The 18,941-nt window shown below is 46.1% G+C and overlaps 1 protein-coding gene across 4 annotated transcripts in view; it reads right to left on the reverse strand.

The window, feature by feature from the left end:
• LOC111144113 (SLIT-ROBO Rho GTPase activating protein 3) overlaps positions 1–18,941 on the reverse strand; it is a 287,770-nt gene that overhangs the window by 99,892 nt on the left and 168,937 nt on the right. For all 4 annotated transcript variants that reach the window (XM_022498256.1, XM_022498253.1, XM_022498255.1 and 1 more), the window contains exons 4-5: positions 18,031–18,093; positions 3,996–4,181 (exon numbers count right to left, since the gene is read on the reverse strand). In XM_022498256.1, coding sequence (XP_022353964.1) covers positions 3,996–4,181; positions 18,031–18,093 — 249 coding nt within the window. The remainder of the gene's footprint in view (positions 1–3,995; positions 4,182–18,030; positions 18,094–18,941) is intronic.

The following is an 18,941-nucleotide window of genomic DNA, read 5'->3' on the forward strand; positions in this document are numbered from 1 at the left end:
TTTCAGATTGGCTTCTTTCACTTAGTAATATGCATTTAAGGTTCCTGCATGTCTTCTCAGGGCTTACTCGCTCATTTCTTTCTAGCACTAACATTCCATTGTCTGGATGTACCATGGTTTACTTATCCATTCACCTGCTGAAGGACTTCTTGGTTATTCTGTTTTTCTTTATAAGCATTTTTCATCACCTGAAATTATATTTTTTTATCTCTTTGTTGACTTGCTGGTTTTTGGTGTCCACCACTGGAAAGTAAGTTCTATAAAGTCAGGGACCTGATCTGCCCTATTCATCACTGGGCCTGTAGCACCCAGAACTCTCTGTACAAAGTAGGCATTAAGCACTTTTCTCTGGCTCTCTGGACACGAATGATGGGAGAGGCAGAGTGGGCAGTTAGAGGCGCCAGTCTTAGCCAGGAGCTGGATGGCTTCCCTGGGCAGCTGCTTCTGTCCTGGACCAGACTGGGCAGGTAGAGGTCATGAGAAAGTGGGCTGGAGAGCTGTCTACTTGCCCCTTGCAGGTGATGAGTCCCATTCTGGGTAGAAAAACAGCTCTCCTTAAAGAAACAGGATTTTCCCTCTTCACATAGGCACTCTTAAACCTTCCTTATTCCAAGCAAAACTATGGAAATGGCCCAAGTGTCCACTGATGGATGAATGGACAAAGAAGATATAACACACACACACACACACACACACCCCATACACATGCACACACATACACACACCCACACACACAACAGAGTATTATTCAGCTATTAAAAAAATGAAATCATACCACTTGCAACAACATGAATGGATCTAGAGGGTATAATAAGTGAAAAAGTCAGGGAAGACAAATACCATATGATCAGTCATATATGGAATTTAAGAAATAAAACAAACAAAAAGAGACAAAAAAATGACAACTTTATAGCAAACAAACGTCATTACCAGAAGGGAGGTGGGTTGGCGATGGGTGACATAGGTGACAGGGATTAAGAGTACACGAATCATGATGAGCACTGAGTAATGTACAGAATTATTGATTCATTATATTGCACAACTGATACTAATATACCAAATATTAACTATACTGGAACTAAAATTTTTAAAAATTTAAAATTTAAAAAAAAAACACCTTTTTAAATTCCAGATCTAGTTCTAGCTATTCAATAGAGATGTTTCTATGTCAACCTTTGAATTCTCTTCAGAGATCTCCTCTGACCTTTCCCTACGGTCCACCTATTCTGGGAAACAGACTTCTTCAGGTAGTTACCAATCCTATACCAGCCATGCACCCACCCCCTCACAGAGAGTTTTGATATTCCTCACCCATTCCCAGGGGGCTATAATGGCCCCCAAACCACTTCCAGCCCTTCATCAATTCATAAAATTTTATACCTAAAACAAACTGAGGGTTCTGGAGGGGAGGGGTGGGGAGTTAGATGAGCCTGGTGGTGGGTATTAAGGAGGGCACATATTGCATGGAGCACTGGGTGTGGTGCATAAACAATGAATCCTGGAACACTGAAAAAATAAAATAAAATTTTAAAAATAGGATATTAAAAGTATCTCAGTTTAATTCACCCATTTCACAGATGAGAAAATGAAAACCAAAAAGAAGTAGCTGAGGGGCACCTGGCTTGCTTAGTTAGTAGATTGTATGACTCTTAATGTCAGGGTCATAAGTTTGAGCCCCATGTTGGTTGTGGAGACTTCTTTAAAAAAAGGGGCTTGTCCAAAAACTAAATGGCTCATTAGCAATAACTCTGAACTAAACTTAAGTCTCCAGACCTCCCAGTCAATGGTCTCTCTACTCCTCTATTTATCTCCAATGTTGTAGTTCTGTAATTCCCTGCCTGCCTATCTTATTTTTATTTATTTATTTATTTATTTATTTATTTATTTATTTATCTGTTTATCGTATATCCACAGATTTGTATAACAATCACCACTATCTAAATTTAGAATACTTTCATCAGCTCAAAAAGAAACCTTCTACCCATTAGCAGTCACTCTTCATTCTCCTCTGCCCCAGCTCCTGGCAACAAATAATCTACTTTCTGTCTCTATGTATTTGTCTATTCTGGACATTTCATATAAAGAGACTCATACAATATTATGACTGGTTTCTTTCACTTAGCATATTGTTTTCAAGGTACATTGTGTTGTAGTCTGCATTAGCACTTCACTCCTCTTCCTGGCTAAATAATATTCCACAGTATGGCTAAATCACATTGCACTCATCCAGATGAACATCTGGATTGTTTCTCCCTTTTGGCTATTATGAATAATGCTACTAGGAACATTCCTGTGCAGGCTTCTGTGTGGAAGTATGTTTTCATTTCTCTGGGTGGATACCTATGAGAATTGTTGAGTCATAGAATAACTTCATGTTTAACATTTTGAAGAACTGACAAATTGTTTTCCAAAGTGGCTGAACCATTTTATGTTCCCTCCAGCAATGTATAAGGGTGCCAATTCCTCAACCACCTCACTAACACTTGTGACTGTCACCTGTTTTTATTTTAGCCAGCCTAGTGGGTATGAAATAGTATGTCACTGGGGTTTAGATTTGTATTTCCTTAATGACTAATAATGCTGAGCATCTTTTCATGTGCTCCTTGGCCGCTCATGCAAGCTCTTCAGAGAAAGGTCTATTCAAATCCTTTACCTATTGTTTTAAAAGATTTTATTTATTTATTTGACAGAGGGAGAGAGATAGCAAGAGAGGGAACACAAGCAGGAGGAATGGGAGAGGGAGAAGCAGGCTTCACGCTGAGTGAGGAGCCTGATGCAGGACTCGATCCCAGGATCCTGGGATCACAACCCGAGCCGAAGGCAGACACCCAAGGGCTGAGCCACCCTTTACACATTTTTTAATTGGGTCTCTGTCTAATTATTGGGGAACCTACTTTTCTTTGCCTTTGGAAATTACCCTGGAACCTTGGTTTATTTGCTTATGGTTACTTTTCCAGCTCACCTAGGCCCCGGTGAATTTCTTTTCCACTCAATCTATCATTTTTAAGAGCTGCAGGGCCATGTAATCATAGAATGAGATGCAGAAAAGCCCAAATAAATATCTGGTGCAATGTCTGGCACCTAGAAAGAGCTCAAAAAATGTGTACTGATCGCATGGAATGAATAAATGCAGAGAACTCAACAAGAAAATCATGGCTTTTACACAGAAAGAAACTTTAGAAGTAACCTAGTCTAGGATAACAAAAGCATGTTAAATTCCCCTCTAAATTCCCTGGCCATTGCAGACATCGTTAACTGATCACAGCACTGTTTTTAACTAATGCCTGGAGGGGGCTTCACAGTCTTCAACACAGAGCTCTGGGCGGCTACTACCCGTCGATCAGAGTTGACCTGAGAGAGAAGAGTCATTTGCCAACACCGTCAGATTTTAAAACCGAGGTTCAGAGAAGTACTGTAAATGTGGCACTTTTAAAACTCCGACTGCGTGATTCCAAAATGAGCACTCATTTCACTGTGCCCTACTAAAGCACGTGTCCAGCACCAAGACACAGTGATTCTAAATCTCCCACCTTGGGCTTGCCAGTGGCATTTTGGATGGGTTCTTCCTCGGGCTTCCAGGTGCTGGTTGGTAGCCCAGTGCTGTTTTCCTCCTATTGGGACCTGCCCTGCCCCAACTAGCTCTCCAGCCACCAAAATGGCCTCCTGAGCAAGGTCCCGCCCCTCCAAATGCCTGGTGATTCCTGCCCATCCGAGAACGTGCTTGCTGGGCGTGAGTCTTGTCACAGTTCAGCTCTCTTGTCAGCTGAGCGCTTTCTCTGCCTGCTGATCCTGGCACAAGGTCAGGCCTAACAAGTGCTAGTGAGGCCTGGCCAGCCCTGCCTCCTCCATGACACTGACCTCCAAGAGCACACATGCTGGCACCCTGCTTCTATCCCACACCCCTCAGGTTGTAGAGGGGGAAAGCCAAGGCTGTCAGCAGGGAGTACGCGCCTGCTTCCTGCCCTGCCCTCAATTTCTCTGAGGCCCTCACTTACCTTTTCCTTCATCTTCTCGATCTTCTTCACAGAGCTGCGGCGCTGGGGCCGGTCCTCGTGACGGAGCAGGTTCATGCTGAGGTCTCCAGACTTGTTGAACTGCTTCTCCTCCTGCTTCTCAGCCTCTTTCAGCTTGCTTTCTGCACTGATGCTCTCCGCATGGTACATGTGGTAGGTTTTCATGACCTGGGGACACACACAGGCAGGAAATCAGCAGCCTGCACGGCCCAGCATGTGGCCCCAGTGCTCCCAGCCCCCTTCAGGCTCTGTATCCTGCCCTCTTCCCACCACATAGTCTGAGCTCCCCACTGTGCTTTACTTGCACACAAGCTCTGCGGACTGGAAATGATGATGACCACCAGTAGCAGCCTCCCTGCCATTATCATCTTCAGCAACAGCATGAAGTCCTCACTGAATGCCAGGATGAGTAAATTTAAAAGCTTCCATGCATTTGGGAGTCTCAGAGGTGATAGGACATACTTGGCCCTCCCTCAGCCGTCCTCTTTGGCCAGCCATGACTCTTGTCCCTCTCCTCCTCCCCCCAGGGTCACTGGGAAGCCCCCTCCTCCAATACTCATGGAACTTCCATGGGAACATGCAAATTGTTTTCTCAGCTGTTTCTTTATTGGCCTGCAAATGGCTCTGTCCCCGAAAGGAGTATTACTGGAAATACTAATTGCTATTCTATGCTTTCTGAAATAAACTCATCCTTGGCTATACAGTGAATTCCCACAAAACAGACCACACTTTGCTCTTCTACTCCCATAGTAAAAGTCGGATATTGTTATAACAAGGGAGTTTTTGAGACAGAAGAAATTCTAAACGTTATCTAATCCAACCACCAAATTTTACAAATAGGGAAACTGAGGCCTAGAAGGGCTAAGTGGTTTATCCACGATTGGACAATATCATCAGTGTAATCTCCAAACTTTGCCTCAGCGGGGGCAATACCACAATCAAGCTGCAGAACACTTTAACTACACCACAAAGATCCCTATCCCTTCCCCCAGCCCAGACAATCACTGATTTGCTTTCTGTCGCCGCAGTTGAGTTTTATGTGTTCTAAAACTTCATATACATGGAACCAAAGCATACAATTTCTGTGGGGTCTGTCCTCTTTCATTCAGCATAATTCTTCTCCCATGTCATATCAGTTTTTTATTACTGAATAGTATTTCTATATCATATAGCATATAGTGATAGATATATATCACTATTTGTGTATTTATTCATATATTAATAGTTACTTGGGTTGTTCACAGTTTTGGTCTATCATGAATAAAGCTGCTAAAAATGTCCATGTATAATTCTTTGTGTGGATGTATGTTTTCATTTCTCTCAGGTAAATACTTAGGAGTGGAATGGAGGGTCCATTAGGAAAAGTACATTTAACCAAATAAAAAATCTGGTCTCTGAGTTTTAATCCACCACTCTTTCTACCATATCATACAGTTTCCATAATTCAATACCATTTTCTCAGCAGGTATGAACAGTTTGGGCAGCCTTAGAGCAAGGCAGGCAGTCCTATAATAATAGGACTCTATCGCCCCGTCCCCAAACTTTTCTATGCAATATCAAGTTTATGAGCATCCTTCTGTACTAAGAAACACATGAAATTTCTGGATTCCACGGCTTTTGAAACTTGTTTGTTCTCTTCTGTTGTTTGGATAATTACAGCAGCGAAAAGAGCAGAGGCTCCCACGTGGGGCTGGGATACACTCCTGTCTAATGGGGCCCTTTAAGTCGGGGAACTTGGAATGAATTCCTGGCCAGCATTATAACCTTACTGATTCTCATATGAACTGTGAAGTCAGTTTATTACAGTGAAGAATTATTCTGTAACTCTTACCATGAAATCACAGCCTTGATCTGTTGCATAGAAAATAGGCCCAGAGTTAATAGGGGAGCATCTGTTGTAGAACGTGATAGGTGTTGTAGAGTATGAACTCTGGTACAAACATCTGGGCTGAATCCTGATGGTGCCACTTACCAGTTGTGTGACTTTCGGCAAGTCACAGAACCTCTCTGACCTCTGCTTCCTCATCTGTAAAACGGGGATAACCAAGGCAACTACCTCATAGATTTGTTATGAAGACTAAATGAGTTCACTTAGGTAAAGTGCTAAGAATAATACCCACCACATAGTAGGAAACATGTAGACATCAGCTGCTACCACCACCACCACCATCAGCACCCCTGATTTGGGCTGAGGGTTTGAGAACCTTGAATTCACTCACTTGATTTCAGGAAAATGCTTAAGAACGCTAAAGAACATTAGCTAATATGCAAAATGTTACTCTATACCATGTTTCTCCCTTCCTCTTTCATCTTGAAAACCTTCCCAAATTTCAAAACAATAAATGAATAAAAAATGCAATCAACTTTTCTTCATTGGTCCTGGTGGAAGACCTCTTCTCTGCATTCCCCTCATGGCTGATTTTCTGAGTTGCCATAAAGCCTCTAGAGATGCCATTCTCCGTGATTTCATCCACTCCTTAGGCCAGTTCCACTAAGTTTATTTCCAAACTTAGTGAACCAGAGTGTGCCAGATAGATGTATTCTCGACATCTAGTGGCCAAAAGGAATGACTGCAGGCTTACAGGGAACCAAAGCAATTGCCAGTTTTCCACCATCTTTATACCAGCGTTCCTGCAATGTCACGCGGGTAAGACTTGGGAATACCTGCTGAAGTCTCTCAGGCCTCTGCCTTCCCGTTCTCACGCTTTTCTCCTTTCCTCCACGTTCACAGGCACTACTGGTTTCTTTGCTTCTCTACCATGCTGCTGGTAGTGTCCATTTCTGGACTCACCCCTTTCTGGGTTCAATGATTCCTGCTAAAGCCACTTTTTCTGTTTCAGCTGCTGAAGTCTGCTTATCTCACCATTAATCTATCATCTTTGTTGAACAGATCAGAGGAAGAGAGAGCATTTCTATTTGCAATTAGATCTTCCTGTCCAATCATCCATGCATCCATCCATTTATTCACTCAAGGTCAGCATCCCAGCTGGGTGTTCTCAGCCTCCAACATTTCCCTTTGCCTAGTTTTCCACTCGAAGCACAGAGTACTTTTCCTGCTCTTCAACAAACCAAGCTTCATAGTACATTTCTCTGAACTGAGGTGCAAAAGTCCCATAGCCAGAGGACCCCGGGGCTAAACTCCCAGTGATCCAACTGGTAATTCCTGATCCTAAAAATAACAGTGAACTTGATTGCTCAGGGTGATTTATATCTGACAGCTGCCACAAGAGTTTACCTGGGGACCTCTCAGAAACGAGTTTAACTATATCCAGAATCCTCTAGATGTTTCCTTTATTTAATTACCTGAAACACAGGCTTTAGCATGAAAGATCCTTAGCTCAATAGTTTAGAAGAGTCTTCTCAATATTACCAGCCCAGGATGTGTTAAATAATACTTAAACTTATCAATTACTTCAGAGTTTGCAAACCTCTTTTATTATCCCCAAGGAGCATTTCAATTAACCTTTACTCCAACCCTGGGAGGCAGTATGGTACCAATAATGGTGAGAACAGCCAACACTTACTGAGCACTTACTACATGCCCAGCCTTGTTCTAAACACTACACATATATTAACTTTTTCATTTCTTACAAAAACCCTAGGAGGTAGACACTACATGACCCAGCTTTACAGATGCAGAAATCACAAAATAGGAATAAAGGGATTCTCTACCCCACAGGGACTGAAGACTTGGTTTTGAGACTCAGCCTTCCCCTAAGACTTGCTGGGTGACTGTGGCAGCAGCTTATCCTCTCTGTGCTGCCTGGTGGAGACCAGAATGGGGGTGGATAGGAAGGTGCTCCATAAGTTGTAACTATAAAGTGACTGGCTGACAGCAGTGTCGGGACTGGGAAGGGAGCAGAGGTGGATGCAAGAGTTCAGCTGAGGCCAAGGCACTGAGACCCAGCCTTCAACTTGGCACCTCTGAAGAACCCCTCAGAGACACCCACCTGGCTTAATGCCTGGCTTAATGGGCTGCATTCCAATCCTCCAGAACCTATGAGGGAGACCCCCTGGAACAAGACTAGCACAGGGTGAGAAGGACCCTGTAAGGACATATAAATTGAAACCGCTGTTCTTGGACACAGATCAGTTTCATACATTCTCAAAAGGCTCTCCAGACATCTTGGTGTATTAGCACATCACTGAAAGAAACTGGGGCTCGGAAATGGCAAGTGAATTGCACAAAGTCACACAGCAAGCCAGATAGCGAGGACTTCTGAGCTGTGGACACTTGCTGTTTGTAGTAATCACGCTGCCTTTTGCTGCATACACTTTGCTTTCTGCATCTTCCCAAATCCTCAGATCACGAAATCAAGTATTATACGTATAGTCCTTCAGACCCTCATTTAAATGCAAAAGAAACCAAAGGAAATATGGAAGTTGAGAGCATCAAAAAAAGGGGACATGCTGGGGCAAGATAAGAATCCCTTGTTTGACAATAGGTCCTCAACAAATAAGTTCAAGCGCACTTCCTCTACCCCACAGACAGGGCTATCTCTGAGTCATCCAAGAGCTGTGTATGGGGGAAATTCCGGGCCAGTGCATGCCAAAGACACCCTGGAAGGAAAAGCGAGTTCCCAAATTTCAGTATGACCACCCATACTCTTTGTGGCCTACGTTCTCTCTGGAACTTATAATTGCTATCTTCTTTACTCTTTTTGTATGTCCACACACTGTTTCACTGCAACTTGAGTGCAAAGTCCAGAGGGCCAGGACCCAGTTCATGAACATATTCCCTGTACTAAAGCAGAGAGTGGTACCCATCAAGTATCAGATATATTTGCACGCATGAATGAATGACAGCTGGCTGGGTGTGTAGGTGGAAAGACTGATCGATGGAAGGATGGACAGAGAGGGAGATGGTTGAATGGACAGATGGGTGAGTGGGTAAACAGATGGGTGGATGGATGGATGGATGGATGCAAATAACAGAGCAAAGAGAAGAGGGAGAACAAGTGGGACAGATACAGTTCTACTGCCTTTGACTCTGGTGAATACATTTGGAAGTAGGGAGACAGCTACATCTTTGATCAATATTTATTTGTTAAGTATTTGTTCAAATACTTGTTCAAACATTATTCAAATATTTTTTCAAATATTATTCAAATATTTGTTCAATATTTACTGAATAGCTCATTATGCGCCAGGTACTATACTAGGAAATACTATAGTGTTAAAGACAGACAGGGTCTCCTGTGTATTCATCACAGAATACACTCTCTAGAGGGGACATGGACAAGCTTACAAGCTGTTATCACATGGTGTAACAAGCATTATGATAAGGGAAATATAGGATACTAAAGGATGGCTTTGTAGAAGAAGTGTCATCTAGAGTGAAACTTGAAGAGGGGCACCTGGGGAGCTGCATTGATTGAGCATCTGCCTTGGCTCAGGTCATGATCCTGGGGTCCTGGGCTGGAGCCCCACTCCCCACGTGGGGCTCCTTGCTCAGCAGGGAGTCTTTTTCTCCCGCTCCCTCTGCCCCTCTGGCTGCTTGCGTATGTTTGCTCTCTAATAAATAAAATCTTTAAAAAATAATAAAAATAAATAAACTGAACCTTGAAGGAAGAGTAGCGGTTACATGTGTGAACAGGGCAGGGGCGGGGGTAGAATATTCCAGAAAAAGGGAGCGCTGTAAGCACTAAGCCCAGAAAGCACAGGAGTCAAACAGGTTTGAGGAACAGCTTACAGGTAGAAGTGTATCAGGTGTTTGCTTGAGTACTAGCCAAAGGAGTCACCTCCATATTCTCCCCCAGACACTCCCCCTAGGTGAACACCTGTTGTTTTTCTCTGCCTGGGATCATCCAGTCCTCTTCTTTCTGGAACAGCTTCCCAATTTCCTTTGAGGAAATCCCCAAAATTCCCCTCCAGCATTCTAGTCCTGGTGGCTCTTGGGAGACTGACCCCTCCCTCCAATCCCAGGGGCGGGCATGAGACCCAGGCCTAACTAAACATGATGTCAACCTGACCACAGTGACTGGAACCCATGATCCCAACCAGGCCAATCCAGGACTTTGAGGGAAACGCTGGAAAGGGTATATTAATTTTCCACCAGGAGGCACCCGAGCTGATAAAAAGTGACTTTGTTACCCCGTGGGAGAAACCTGCCTGATGATGAAGACATCACAGAGGAAAGCAAACAGATGGACCGATGGAAGGAAAGAGCAAAGGAGGACAGGGAGACAGAGGAAGGAAGGAGGAAAAGTGAGGGAGGGAAGGAGGAAAAGTGAGGGAGGGAATAAGGATAAAATGGAGGAGGTGTGCTCTCCAGCCTCTGATCTGGTGAGGCTGCCACGAAGATGTGTGGAGAGGAGCTACACCTCGATCATTAGGTTATCTGCTGAGCAGCTTGTGATATGCCAGATCCGACACCAGGTGCTGGCAATACGACTCTGTGGAAACAGGGTGTGTGTGCCTCACAGAATACACACCGTACTGGGGAAACAGCCAAACAGGTGTGTGAACCTGAGATTTGATACACTGATTTTTCATTCCTGCCAGCTTGCGTGGATTCCTGCCCCTCGCTATTGAAGGAGCCCCCACTAGCCTCCCCATTGCCCACCTCGGTCCTGGGCCCAACCGGCCCACCTCAGTGCCTAACTCACACACAGAGAGTACTGACCGCCTGAGCAGGGGGCTGCTGGTGCTATATCCCAGCTTCCTGCTTCACTGCTGCCTTCAGGGCTGCTTCCCCAGCCTCCCTATGGACCCTGGGGAAATCCAGGGTCCTTCAGATCCAAATCAAATGCCACCTCTTCTCTGTGGCCTCCCCGATACTCAGGTGGACTTCATCTCCCCACCCTTCCTCCCACTGTGTCCATATCCCCACAAGGACACTTGACACAAGGTGTAGCCATGTCCCGTCATCCGGACACAGTGGAGGATCAGTAAATGCAAACTGAGCGAGTGAAGGAATGTTTTGGAGGGAGAGCCGGGGGAGGTGAGGAGGCTGTCTGGAGGGAAACCTTGTCTCCCTGCTCCTAGGACCACTTCCATCCCTAAGGGAACCTGGGCTACACCCTGGCCAGCAGGCTGCGGTGGTTGGACAGAGCCCACCTTGCCTCACCCTGAGCTGGAGGCATGCCCTCGTCTCCCTCTGAGGGTAACATGACAGGAAGACAAAAGCTGGAGCAGAGCCTCAAAGTTTCTCTAGTCTTGTGCCTTCGTGCTACAGATGGGTAAAATCAAGGACCAGATCCCTGCTAACTTGCACTGGGCCAGTGTTTCTCAAAGTGTGAAATGGGAACCACCTGTGTCAGCAAGATGATTTTTTTTTAGGTGTTACAGATGTATTAGTAACCCTTCCAGCTCTCTTCAGTTCTGTCAGCGGGGAAAACTCAGTTCGGAGCTCACAGGTCTAATACCTCTACTGCTGCTGAGTGGGCACCAGCGAGAATGAATGCTGTTGCGCCTTCATTTAACTTCTGGAACCCTTCTGTTTTCACCAAGCTGTTTGTCGTCCACTAATGTAAAAGACCATATCCTTCCAAAATAAGTGTATGTAGGACTTACATATATTTATAGAAATAATTTAATGTATTTCTATAAGTAACTTAGGGGAGTAGACTAAGAGCTGGCTCTGTCACTCTGTCACCAGCCAGGTGACCTTCAGCTGGCTACCTGACCTCTCTGTGCCTCATATCCCTTGCCTCTAAAATGGGCTAGGAATACTACCAGCCACCTCAGTGGATCACGGTGAGGATGAAATGAATTAAGATATGTAAAGCATTTAGTTCAATGCCCAGCCCATGAGAAGCATCATATAAAAGGAGAGCCTCTGGGGCACCTGGGTGGCTCAGTGGGTTAAAGCCTCTGCCTTCGGCTCAGGTCATGATCCCAGGGTCCTGGGATCGAGCCCCACATCGGGCTCTCTGCTCAGCGGGGAGCCTGCTTCCCCCTCTCTCTCTGCCTGCCTCTCTGCCTACTTGTGATCTTTCTCTGTCAAATAAATAAAATCTTAAAAAAAAAAAAAAAAAAAAAAGGAGAGCCTCTAATTATTAGGCTATGAACCATTCTCCAAAATAGATCTTCAAAAGCAAGATACAGAACTCTAGGTCCCATTGTTACCACCTGCATAAAAACAGAGGTGGGCAGGACACACCCATCCGTGTATGCCTGTTGATGAAGCAGACATCTCTGTGGGAAGGTACTGCTGAACTAGAAACCAGGAACCAAGGTTGGAGCAGGGGGCACTGGAACAACAGGAGACCTACTTCTGTGTAACTCTGTACTGTTTAATCATTGCTTTTTACCAAGTGCATGTATTATCCATTTCTAAATTTTTTGAGAAGGAAAGTGCCTCTGGCTGGAGTGTGGAGTACACATAATAGAGCAAGCCTCAGGGTTGGGAGAATAGTCAGCGGACAATTGCCCTTTTGCAGGCAAAACAGTTGCTGGGCTCTGACCTGCGTGGTGGCGATGGAGGTTGAAGGAGAGAGGAAAGATGCCCAAGTGCATAGGAAAAATATTTATGCTCCATTCTTTCATAAAATACACAATGATTTAGCATTGGTGTTTGCCAGGCATCGCGCTATGCTCTCTGCCACTTACTCTTCTCGGAACGATCCAGAGATGAGCTGGTAATATCCCCATAGTAAGAGGGTGTGACAAGGGACAGGGTCTTGAACTCAGGACCAGCTGCCTCTAAAACCTGTACTTTTCCCAATGCACAAGGTGGCTTTCCCCCTAATTTGTTAGGGGGAGATTGTTTTTTTAAGTGAGTCAATGTAAAGAAAAATATTAGAGAAAGGAGAGAAGACCCAATGGCCTGATGGAAACATGAATGGCGACAGAAAAAGAGGCATCACTCCAGAAAGACTCGGGGTGAGCCCGGGATGGAGCTGGAGACAGAACCCCCGTGGCTGGGCTCCTAGTCTCAGGCTCGCTCCACCACCTGCATCCCTGAGGGTCGACATCAGAAAGGAGACACCTTCCCAAAAATTTGCCTGGGGGCCCACAGTTGACTTCACGCCCCTGAGCACAGCGCAAAATCAAATCAAAGCCTGAGCAAGTGGAAAATAGAGTCCATTCATTACACCAATCAGTTTCTACCTGTCACCAGCTGTGGCTGGGTGTGGACACTCCTTGGGCCCCCTCCATGTCACCCTGAGCCAAGTCTCAGAGGCCCCTTCTGCCACTGGGAGCCTGTAAGGCAGGTGGCCGTGCCTGGGAAAGCACTGCGACGGAGCACAAAGAAAGGGCCACCCGAGGGATGCTGCAGCATTTGTCACTTCAAAACACAATAGATACATTTCATGATCTAGGACTATTACTGGTAATCTGAACATATTTTTAGCTAAATGATGAAAACACAGTGGGGTTTTTTGTTGTCTGTTTTGTTTTTGCATCTCCTGGAAGGATTAGCAATTGGCCCACACTCTCAACTTCTGCCCTTTTTCCCTCCCAGGCTGACATATGATGATGGAGGGCTATCTTGTGTCAGGCTGACTGATGGGAGTTCAGGGGAAAATGAGTGAGGCGGGGTTTGGGGGGGAGGGGAGCTGTACACACATGCTCACACATGCACCCGTGTTTGCACACATGCTTGCACGTTTTAAAAGGAGGGCACCTCAAGGTGATGAAGACAGAGGGAAGGTATCTTAAGTGAATGAATGAATGAATGAATGAATGAATAGACAAACAAACGAAAGAACGAATGAACAAAATGTCCAGCCTTGCAGTCTCCCCTGCATCCTGGTCTCAGATGGCAACAAGCCTTTTCCCTAAAGTGGATGACAGATGGCGCTTAGCATGTATCTGTATCATCGTTGTGCTCAATGGTACCCCCGACCACATCCCCTCCTCTAGAAAACATCACCAGAACAAAACTGAGGCTTACTGGATAATCTCTTCTCAACATCATTTGTCCTCAGTCACCAGTGATCATGACTCCAGGGCTGGGAGAGGAGGGGAAGTTGTATAACCAGGCCTTGCAACTAGAAAGTGCTCAAAGAAATCCCTAATAACGAAGCATGGGATTTGGGCCCCATGGTGCCCTCAGCAGCTGGGTGGCTGCTCCCCCTACTGCAAGCACGCCCCTCTGCTTTGTGACCTGGCACGGAACTCCCATCAAGAGGTGGTGTTTATTCTCCACTCCTCCACCATGGACTTGGCCATGTGACTTGCTTTGGCCAATAGCCCATGTGCAAGTAGGACACAAGCAGAGGCTTGAAAGGTGCTGGCACGCTGGGCATTTCCCACTTGGGGCTCTTTTTCTAATTGGCCAGAAAACCACAGTCACGTCAGTGGCCCTACCTGAACTCAGCCCGAACTGCTGACCTACAAAGTCATGAGCCAATGAAATGGTGCTTGTTTTAAGTCACTGAGTTGTGACACAGTTTGTGGTGCAGGCGCTGAAAACTGCTACAAAGGCCTTCAAGCAAGGTACTTCTTTGTGCCTCAGTATCTTTATCAGTAAAAGATGCCAATTAAATAATACATACGAAGTACCCACCACACACAGTGTGTGAGCACTCACGAAATGGCCATAGTTGTTCCTACCCTTGTTTCGGCAATAAAGGAAATGAGGCCCAAAGATGTTCACTGGCTTGGCCAAGCCGGTAGGTGAGGCAGCGAGACTTCAAACCCAGATCAGTCTGTAATCGGTTTGTTCTGCTGGCATCCTGCCCTGACATCCCTGCTGAGAGAATTTCCTTCCTCCACCTCTCTTCCCCTCTGCTTCTTTCATTTCTACCCCTCCGAGGGGTAGAGTTCACCCTCCAAGGGTGAGTTCAACACTCACCCTTGATCCCAGCATCCCACTTGGAGCTAGCACTTTCTGGAAGCCTCGATCTCTCCTGCATGCACTCGCTCTCCCTCTGGTTTCATCACTCAGTAAATAGGTATGGGCCACCTACTATGTTCCAGCACAGCAGAGAACACAGGGCAGCCCTCACAGGGTTCACAGGCTTGGTGCCCACCTCGAGTCCATGTACCCAGCACACTCTCCACTCCATCCTGGACTGCTCGATCACCAGGTCACATACTTTACTCTTGTCTCCCTACCCAGACTCGAAACTCGTGAGCAAAACCATTTTCTTTCATTTATTCATACATCCTCCCCTCCTCTGCTTCAGCAAGTGCCTTGGCAACACTGGGGATGTACAGGGGACTTCAAAGATGAACTCTCGAAATGTTCACAGCCCAGCCACTGTGCCTCCTGCAGCGGTGGGTCCAAATGCCCGAATGTAAATGATTTCTGGGCAGTCACTGAAGACTCTGTGTGCAGTCAATACATGACTTGGGGGTGGGGGGTGTGCTGTGGGCCCTCTGAGGCTCCAGTCCTCAGAGGCAGGCAGCCCCAAATGCCCGAATGTAAATGGTTTCTGGGCAGTAACTGAAGACTCTGTGTGCAGTCAATACGTGACTTGGGGGTGGGGGGTGTGCTGTGGGCCCTCTGAGGCTCCAGTCCTCCACAAGTGGCTGCAGGAGAGAACTAGGGAGGTGCTAGGTGCTGGCCCTTTCTCCAGCACCAGCTCTGAGGCTGTCCCCAGGCTGCCGTGAGCACAGGCAATCTGCCTGGTCTGAGCCTCTGACACCAGCAGCATTTCTGTCCAGCTGCTCTGCCCCATGGCCAGCAGAGCCCAGTGTGCATGGAACACCTGCTGGGCTCAGGGCACTGCACTGGACACCAACACCAGCTTCCCAATCCCCATCTGCTTCACCCAGTTTACACCTGCCTGATCTGTTGATCACAGGTGAGACTGAGAGGTGAAGTGACCTGCCAGAGGTCAAACACCAGGTTCGAACTGAGTCTCTGGGCGTTAAGCACAGTGTTACTGACCAAGATCTAGCTCTCAGGAGATTACACACCAACTGGGTACATGAGGATAACATGATAGTTTTGTTTTTTTTTTTTAACTGCCATAGAATTCAAAGCCCGGAGGCAATAGCTTTCTAAAGGTGGAATTTGGTCTGGGCTTGAAAAATGAGTATGACACATACAAGCAGAGAAGGAAAGGGCGATTGTAAGCAGGCGGAGCTACGTGGATAAAGGAGCAGACCAGGTGGTATTTGGGGTGTGCGGAGGACGTGGAGGAGAGGAGCCCAGCTGGAACCCCAATGAAAGGTTAAAGACCTGGGTGGGAGTGGCTTGGGGGGGGGGTCCCTGGCACCAGCACCCAGGTGTTGAAATGCCACAGAGGAAAGTGATCCATTCAAAGCGGTGCCTGAGGAACATAAAAAGGACCTAGACTGGGAAACACTGGTCTAGCCAAGTCCTCTGCAGCATTCTGAGTAAGGAAGGCACATCTGGTGACCAGCTTTGCATATTTATCACCACCCTTCCTCCATTGGGAAGGCACAATAGCTGGTTTCACACTCACCGAGGAGGTAGAAATCAAGATGATGGTAGTACAAGAACTTCTATCCACCGTGCTTTTTGTTCTTTGTACCATGCATGCTCTACATATCTAGTCTCCTTCAACTCCCACAGGGTCTGCAAGAAGTAGCTGTTATGATTTCTGTTTAACAACTGAATTTGAACCCAGGTCTCCGGCTTTAGGGTCTGCTTTCAACTGCTAGGCGACTATTCCCCACAATGCCCAGCTGACTCAGTCACTTGAGAAGCAGCAGTTCTTCCTTTCCCCTAAGCAATGATGCAGCTAAAAACTGTCCAGGGCACAGGTTGCGCTTCTCAACTTGAAATAATTGAAATGTGAGTCTCAACTCTCACAGGTTAACCTCCGGGAACTCGCGTCTCCATTTTACTGAGTAGAAGACTGAGGCCCAGAGAAGTCTCCATCACTGTTTAGAATCTGAGATCGTAATTCCAACCTAAGATCCAGGCTCTTAGGCAAAAGCTCTTAGGCCCTGAGAAGTCCACCACCTGCTGGCCACACAGAACATGACTACAGAAAGATCCTAACACCAGAGAGAGGGGTCTTCTCGCAGCCTGCTATTCTTTCCCTTTCTCGAATATAATTTTAGCAGCAGAATCCCCACTTATTTTTTAATTTTATTTTTTAAAGATTTTTATTTGTTTATTTGGCAGACAGAGATTACAAGTAGGCAGAGAGGAAAGCAGAGAGAGGGGTGTGGGAAGCAGGCTCCCCGCTGAGCAGAGAGCCTGATGCGGGGCTGGATCCCAGGACACTGGGATCATGACCTGAGCTGAAGGCAGAGGTTTTAACCCACTGAGCCACCCAGACGCCCCAGAATCCCCACTTTTAATAGGAAACTTTATAAGGAACCCTGACGTATTTAAAATACAACAACTTTATTCTACCCTGTTTTGGGGGATGAGGGGTCTGGAGCTCTCCCTGCAGGGGCTACCTCATCCCACTCCCCTAGGCTGTTTCTGAGGCTCATCACATTCCTCCATAAAGAAGCCCAAGGGCCCTCAGGGCACAACCAGTAAACGCCTGCATCATAACTTGGTGAGTCTGCATTCCCCATTCCCTGACCCTCTTGAATTCTAATAGTCATCTCGAGTCCAGTTAGATCTTGCCTCCATGTAGGTAGCAAGGTCAATTCTGCACTGAGTTGTAATGTTCTGAAATCATTCCTTGGAGATAACGAGGTACGCTCACCCCTTTCACCTCACGTGTTTCCTCAGAACAGTGCTCCATTTTGCAAATAAGAATGCTGAAATCCAGATGAGCTACATATCTGCCTAAGTTTCCATCATCAGTAAGGAGCAGACCTCAGCCTCAGCCCATTGCATTTGACTCCAGACCCACATCCCTGCCTCGGAAGGTTTTATCCATGCTGTCCCCTCCCTGACCTTGGTCTTATGCTTTGGAAGGAAACACATTCCCACACCTGGTAGGTCATGCAGGTCTCTTGTGAACGTATACAAACTAAACATGCTCAGGGCCCCACCAGAGCTATACAGAATCAGAAGCCAGGGTTGTAAACCATTACATCCCACCAGGACGACCCCCTGTCACTCAGCCCAAGACAGCAAAAATGTCCAGGCTCATCCCATGACTCTGGTTAGACTCCCTTTGGCTCCTGGTGCTGAAGAAAGGGGACCATATCCCAAGCCCAGCAGCAGAGCCTGAACAGGACTTACTGTGTAGAGCTCATTGGTGACCTTCAGGAGCTCCTCGTGCATCTGCAGGCCAATCTCCTTGCTCTGGAATATGGAAGAACAAAGGTCAGAGGGGGAGAAGGTCACTGGTTGCATTGACTAATTTCCTCTTCAACACAGAAAGGTCAGGAATACTTGGGATGGGTGGGGATAGGCACAGAAACCAATATAGACCTTATCGATGGAGACTTGAATTACTCAATTTGTATCCATGAAACAAATCAATGGGGAGAGGTCCCTTGCAAAAGGAATTCCCTGGCCAAATAAGTTGGGGAACCTTATATCTCCCTGCCTTGGTGATTTCCAGATACATCACTATGTTAGAGATTCTGAGAAATCCACAGCCAGTCAATCTGTTCATCTTTAATTCTATGGGTGGGTCTTTTTTTTTCATGGAATTTTATTTTATTTTAGCGATTTTTAAAAATTAATTATTTTTATTGACATGTAATGTATTATTTGCCCCAGGGGTACAGGTCTGTGAATCATCAGGCTTACACGCTTCACAGCACTCACCATAGCACATACGCTCCACAATGTCCATAACCCAACCACCCTCTCCATACTCCCCCTCCCCCCAGCAACCCTCAGTTTGTTTTGTGAGATTAAGAGTCTCTTATGGTTTGTCTCCCTCCCGATCCCATCTTATTTCATTTTTTCCCTTCCCTACCCCTCAAGCCCCCCACTCTGCCTCTCAAATTCCTCATATCAGGGAGATCATATAATAATTGTCTTTCTCTGATTGACTTACTTCGCTCAATATAATACCTTCTAGTTCCATCCACATCATTGCAAATGGCAAGATTTCATTTCTTTTGATGGCTACATAGTATTCCACTGTGTGTGTGTGTGTGTGTGTGTGTGTGTGTGTGTGTGTGTGTGTGTGTGTGTAT

The sequence above is a fragment of the Enhydra lutris genome, unplaced genomic scaffold, assembly GCF_002288905.1.
Source record: "Enhydra lutris kenyoni isolate GAN:26980312 unplaced genomic scaffold, ASM228890v2 scaffoldscaffold10, whole genome shotgun sequence".
Lineage (NCBI taxonomy): Eukaryota > Metazoa > Chordata > Mammalia > Carnivora > Mustelidae > Enhydra > Enhydra lutris.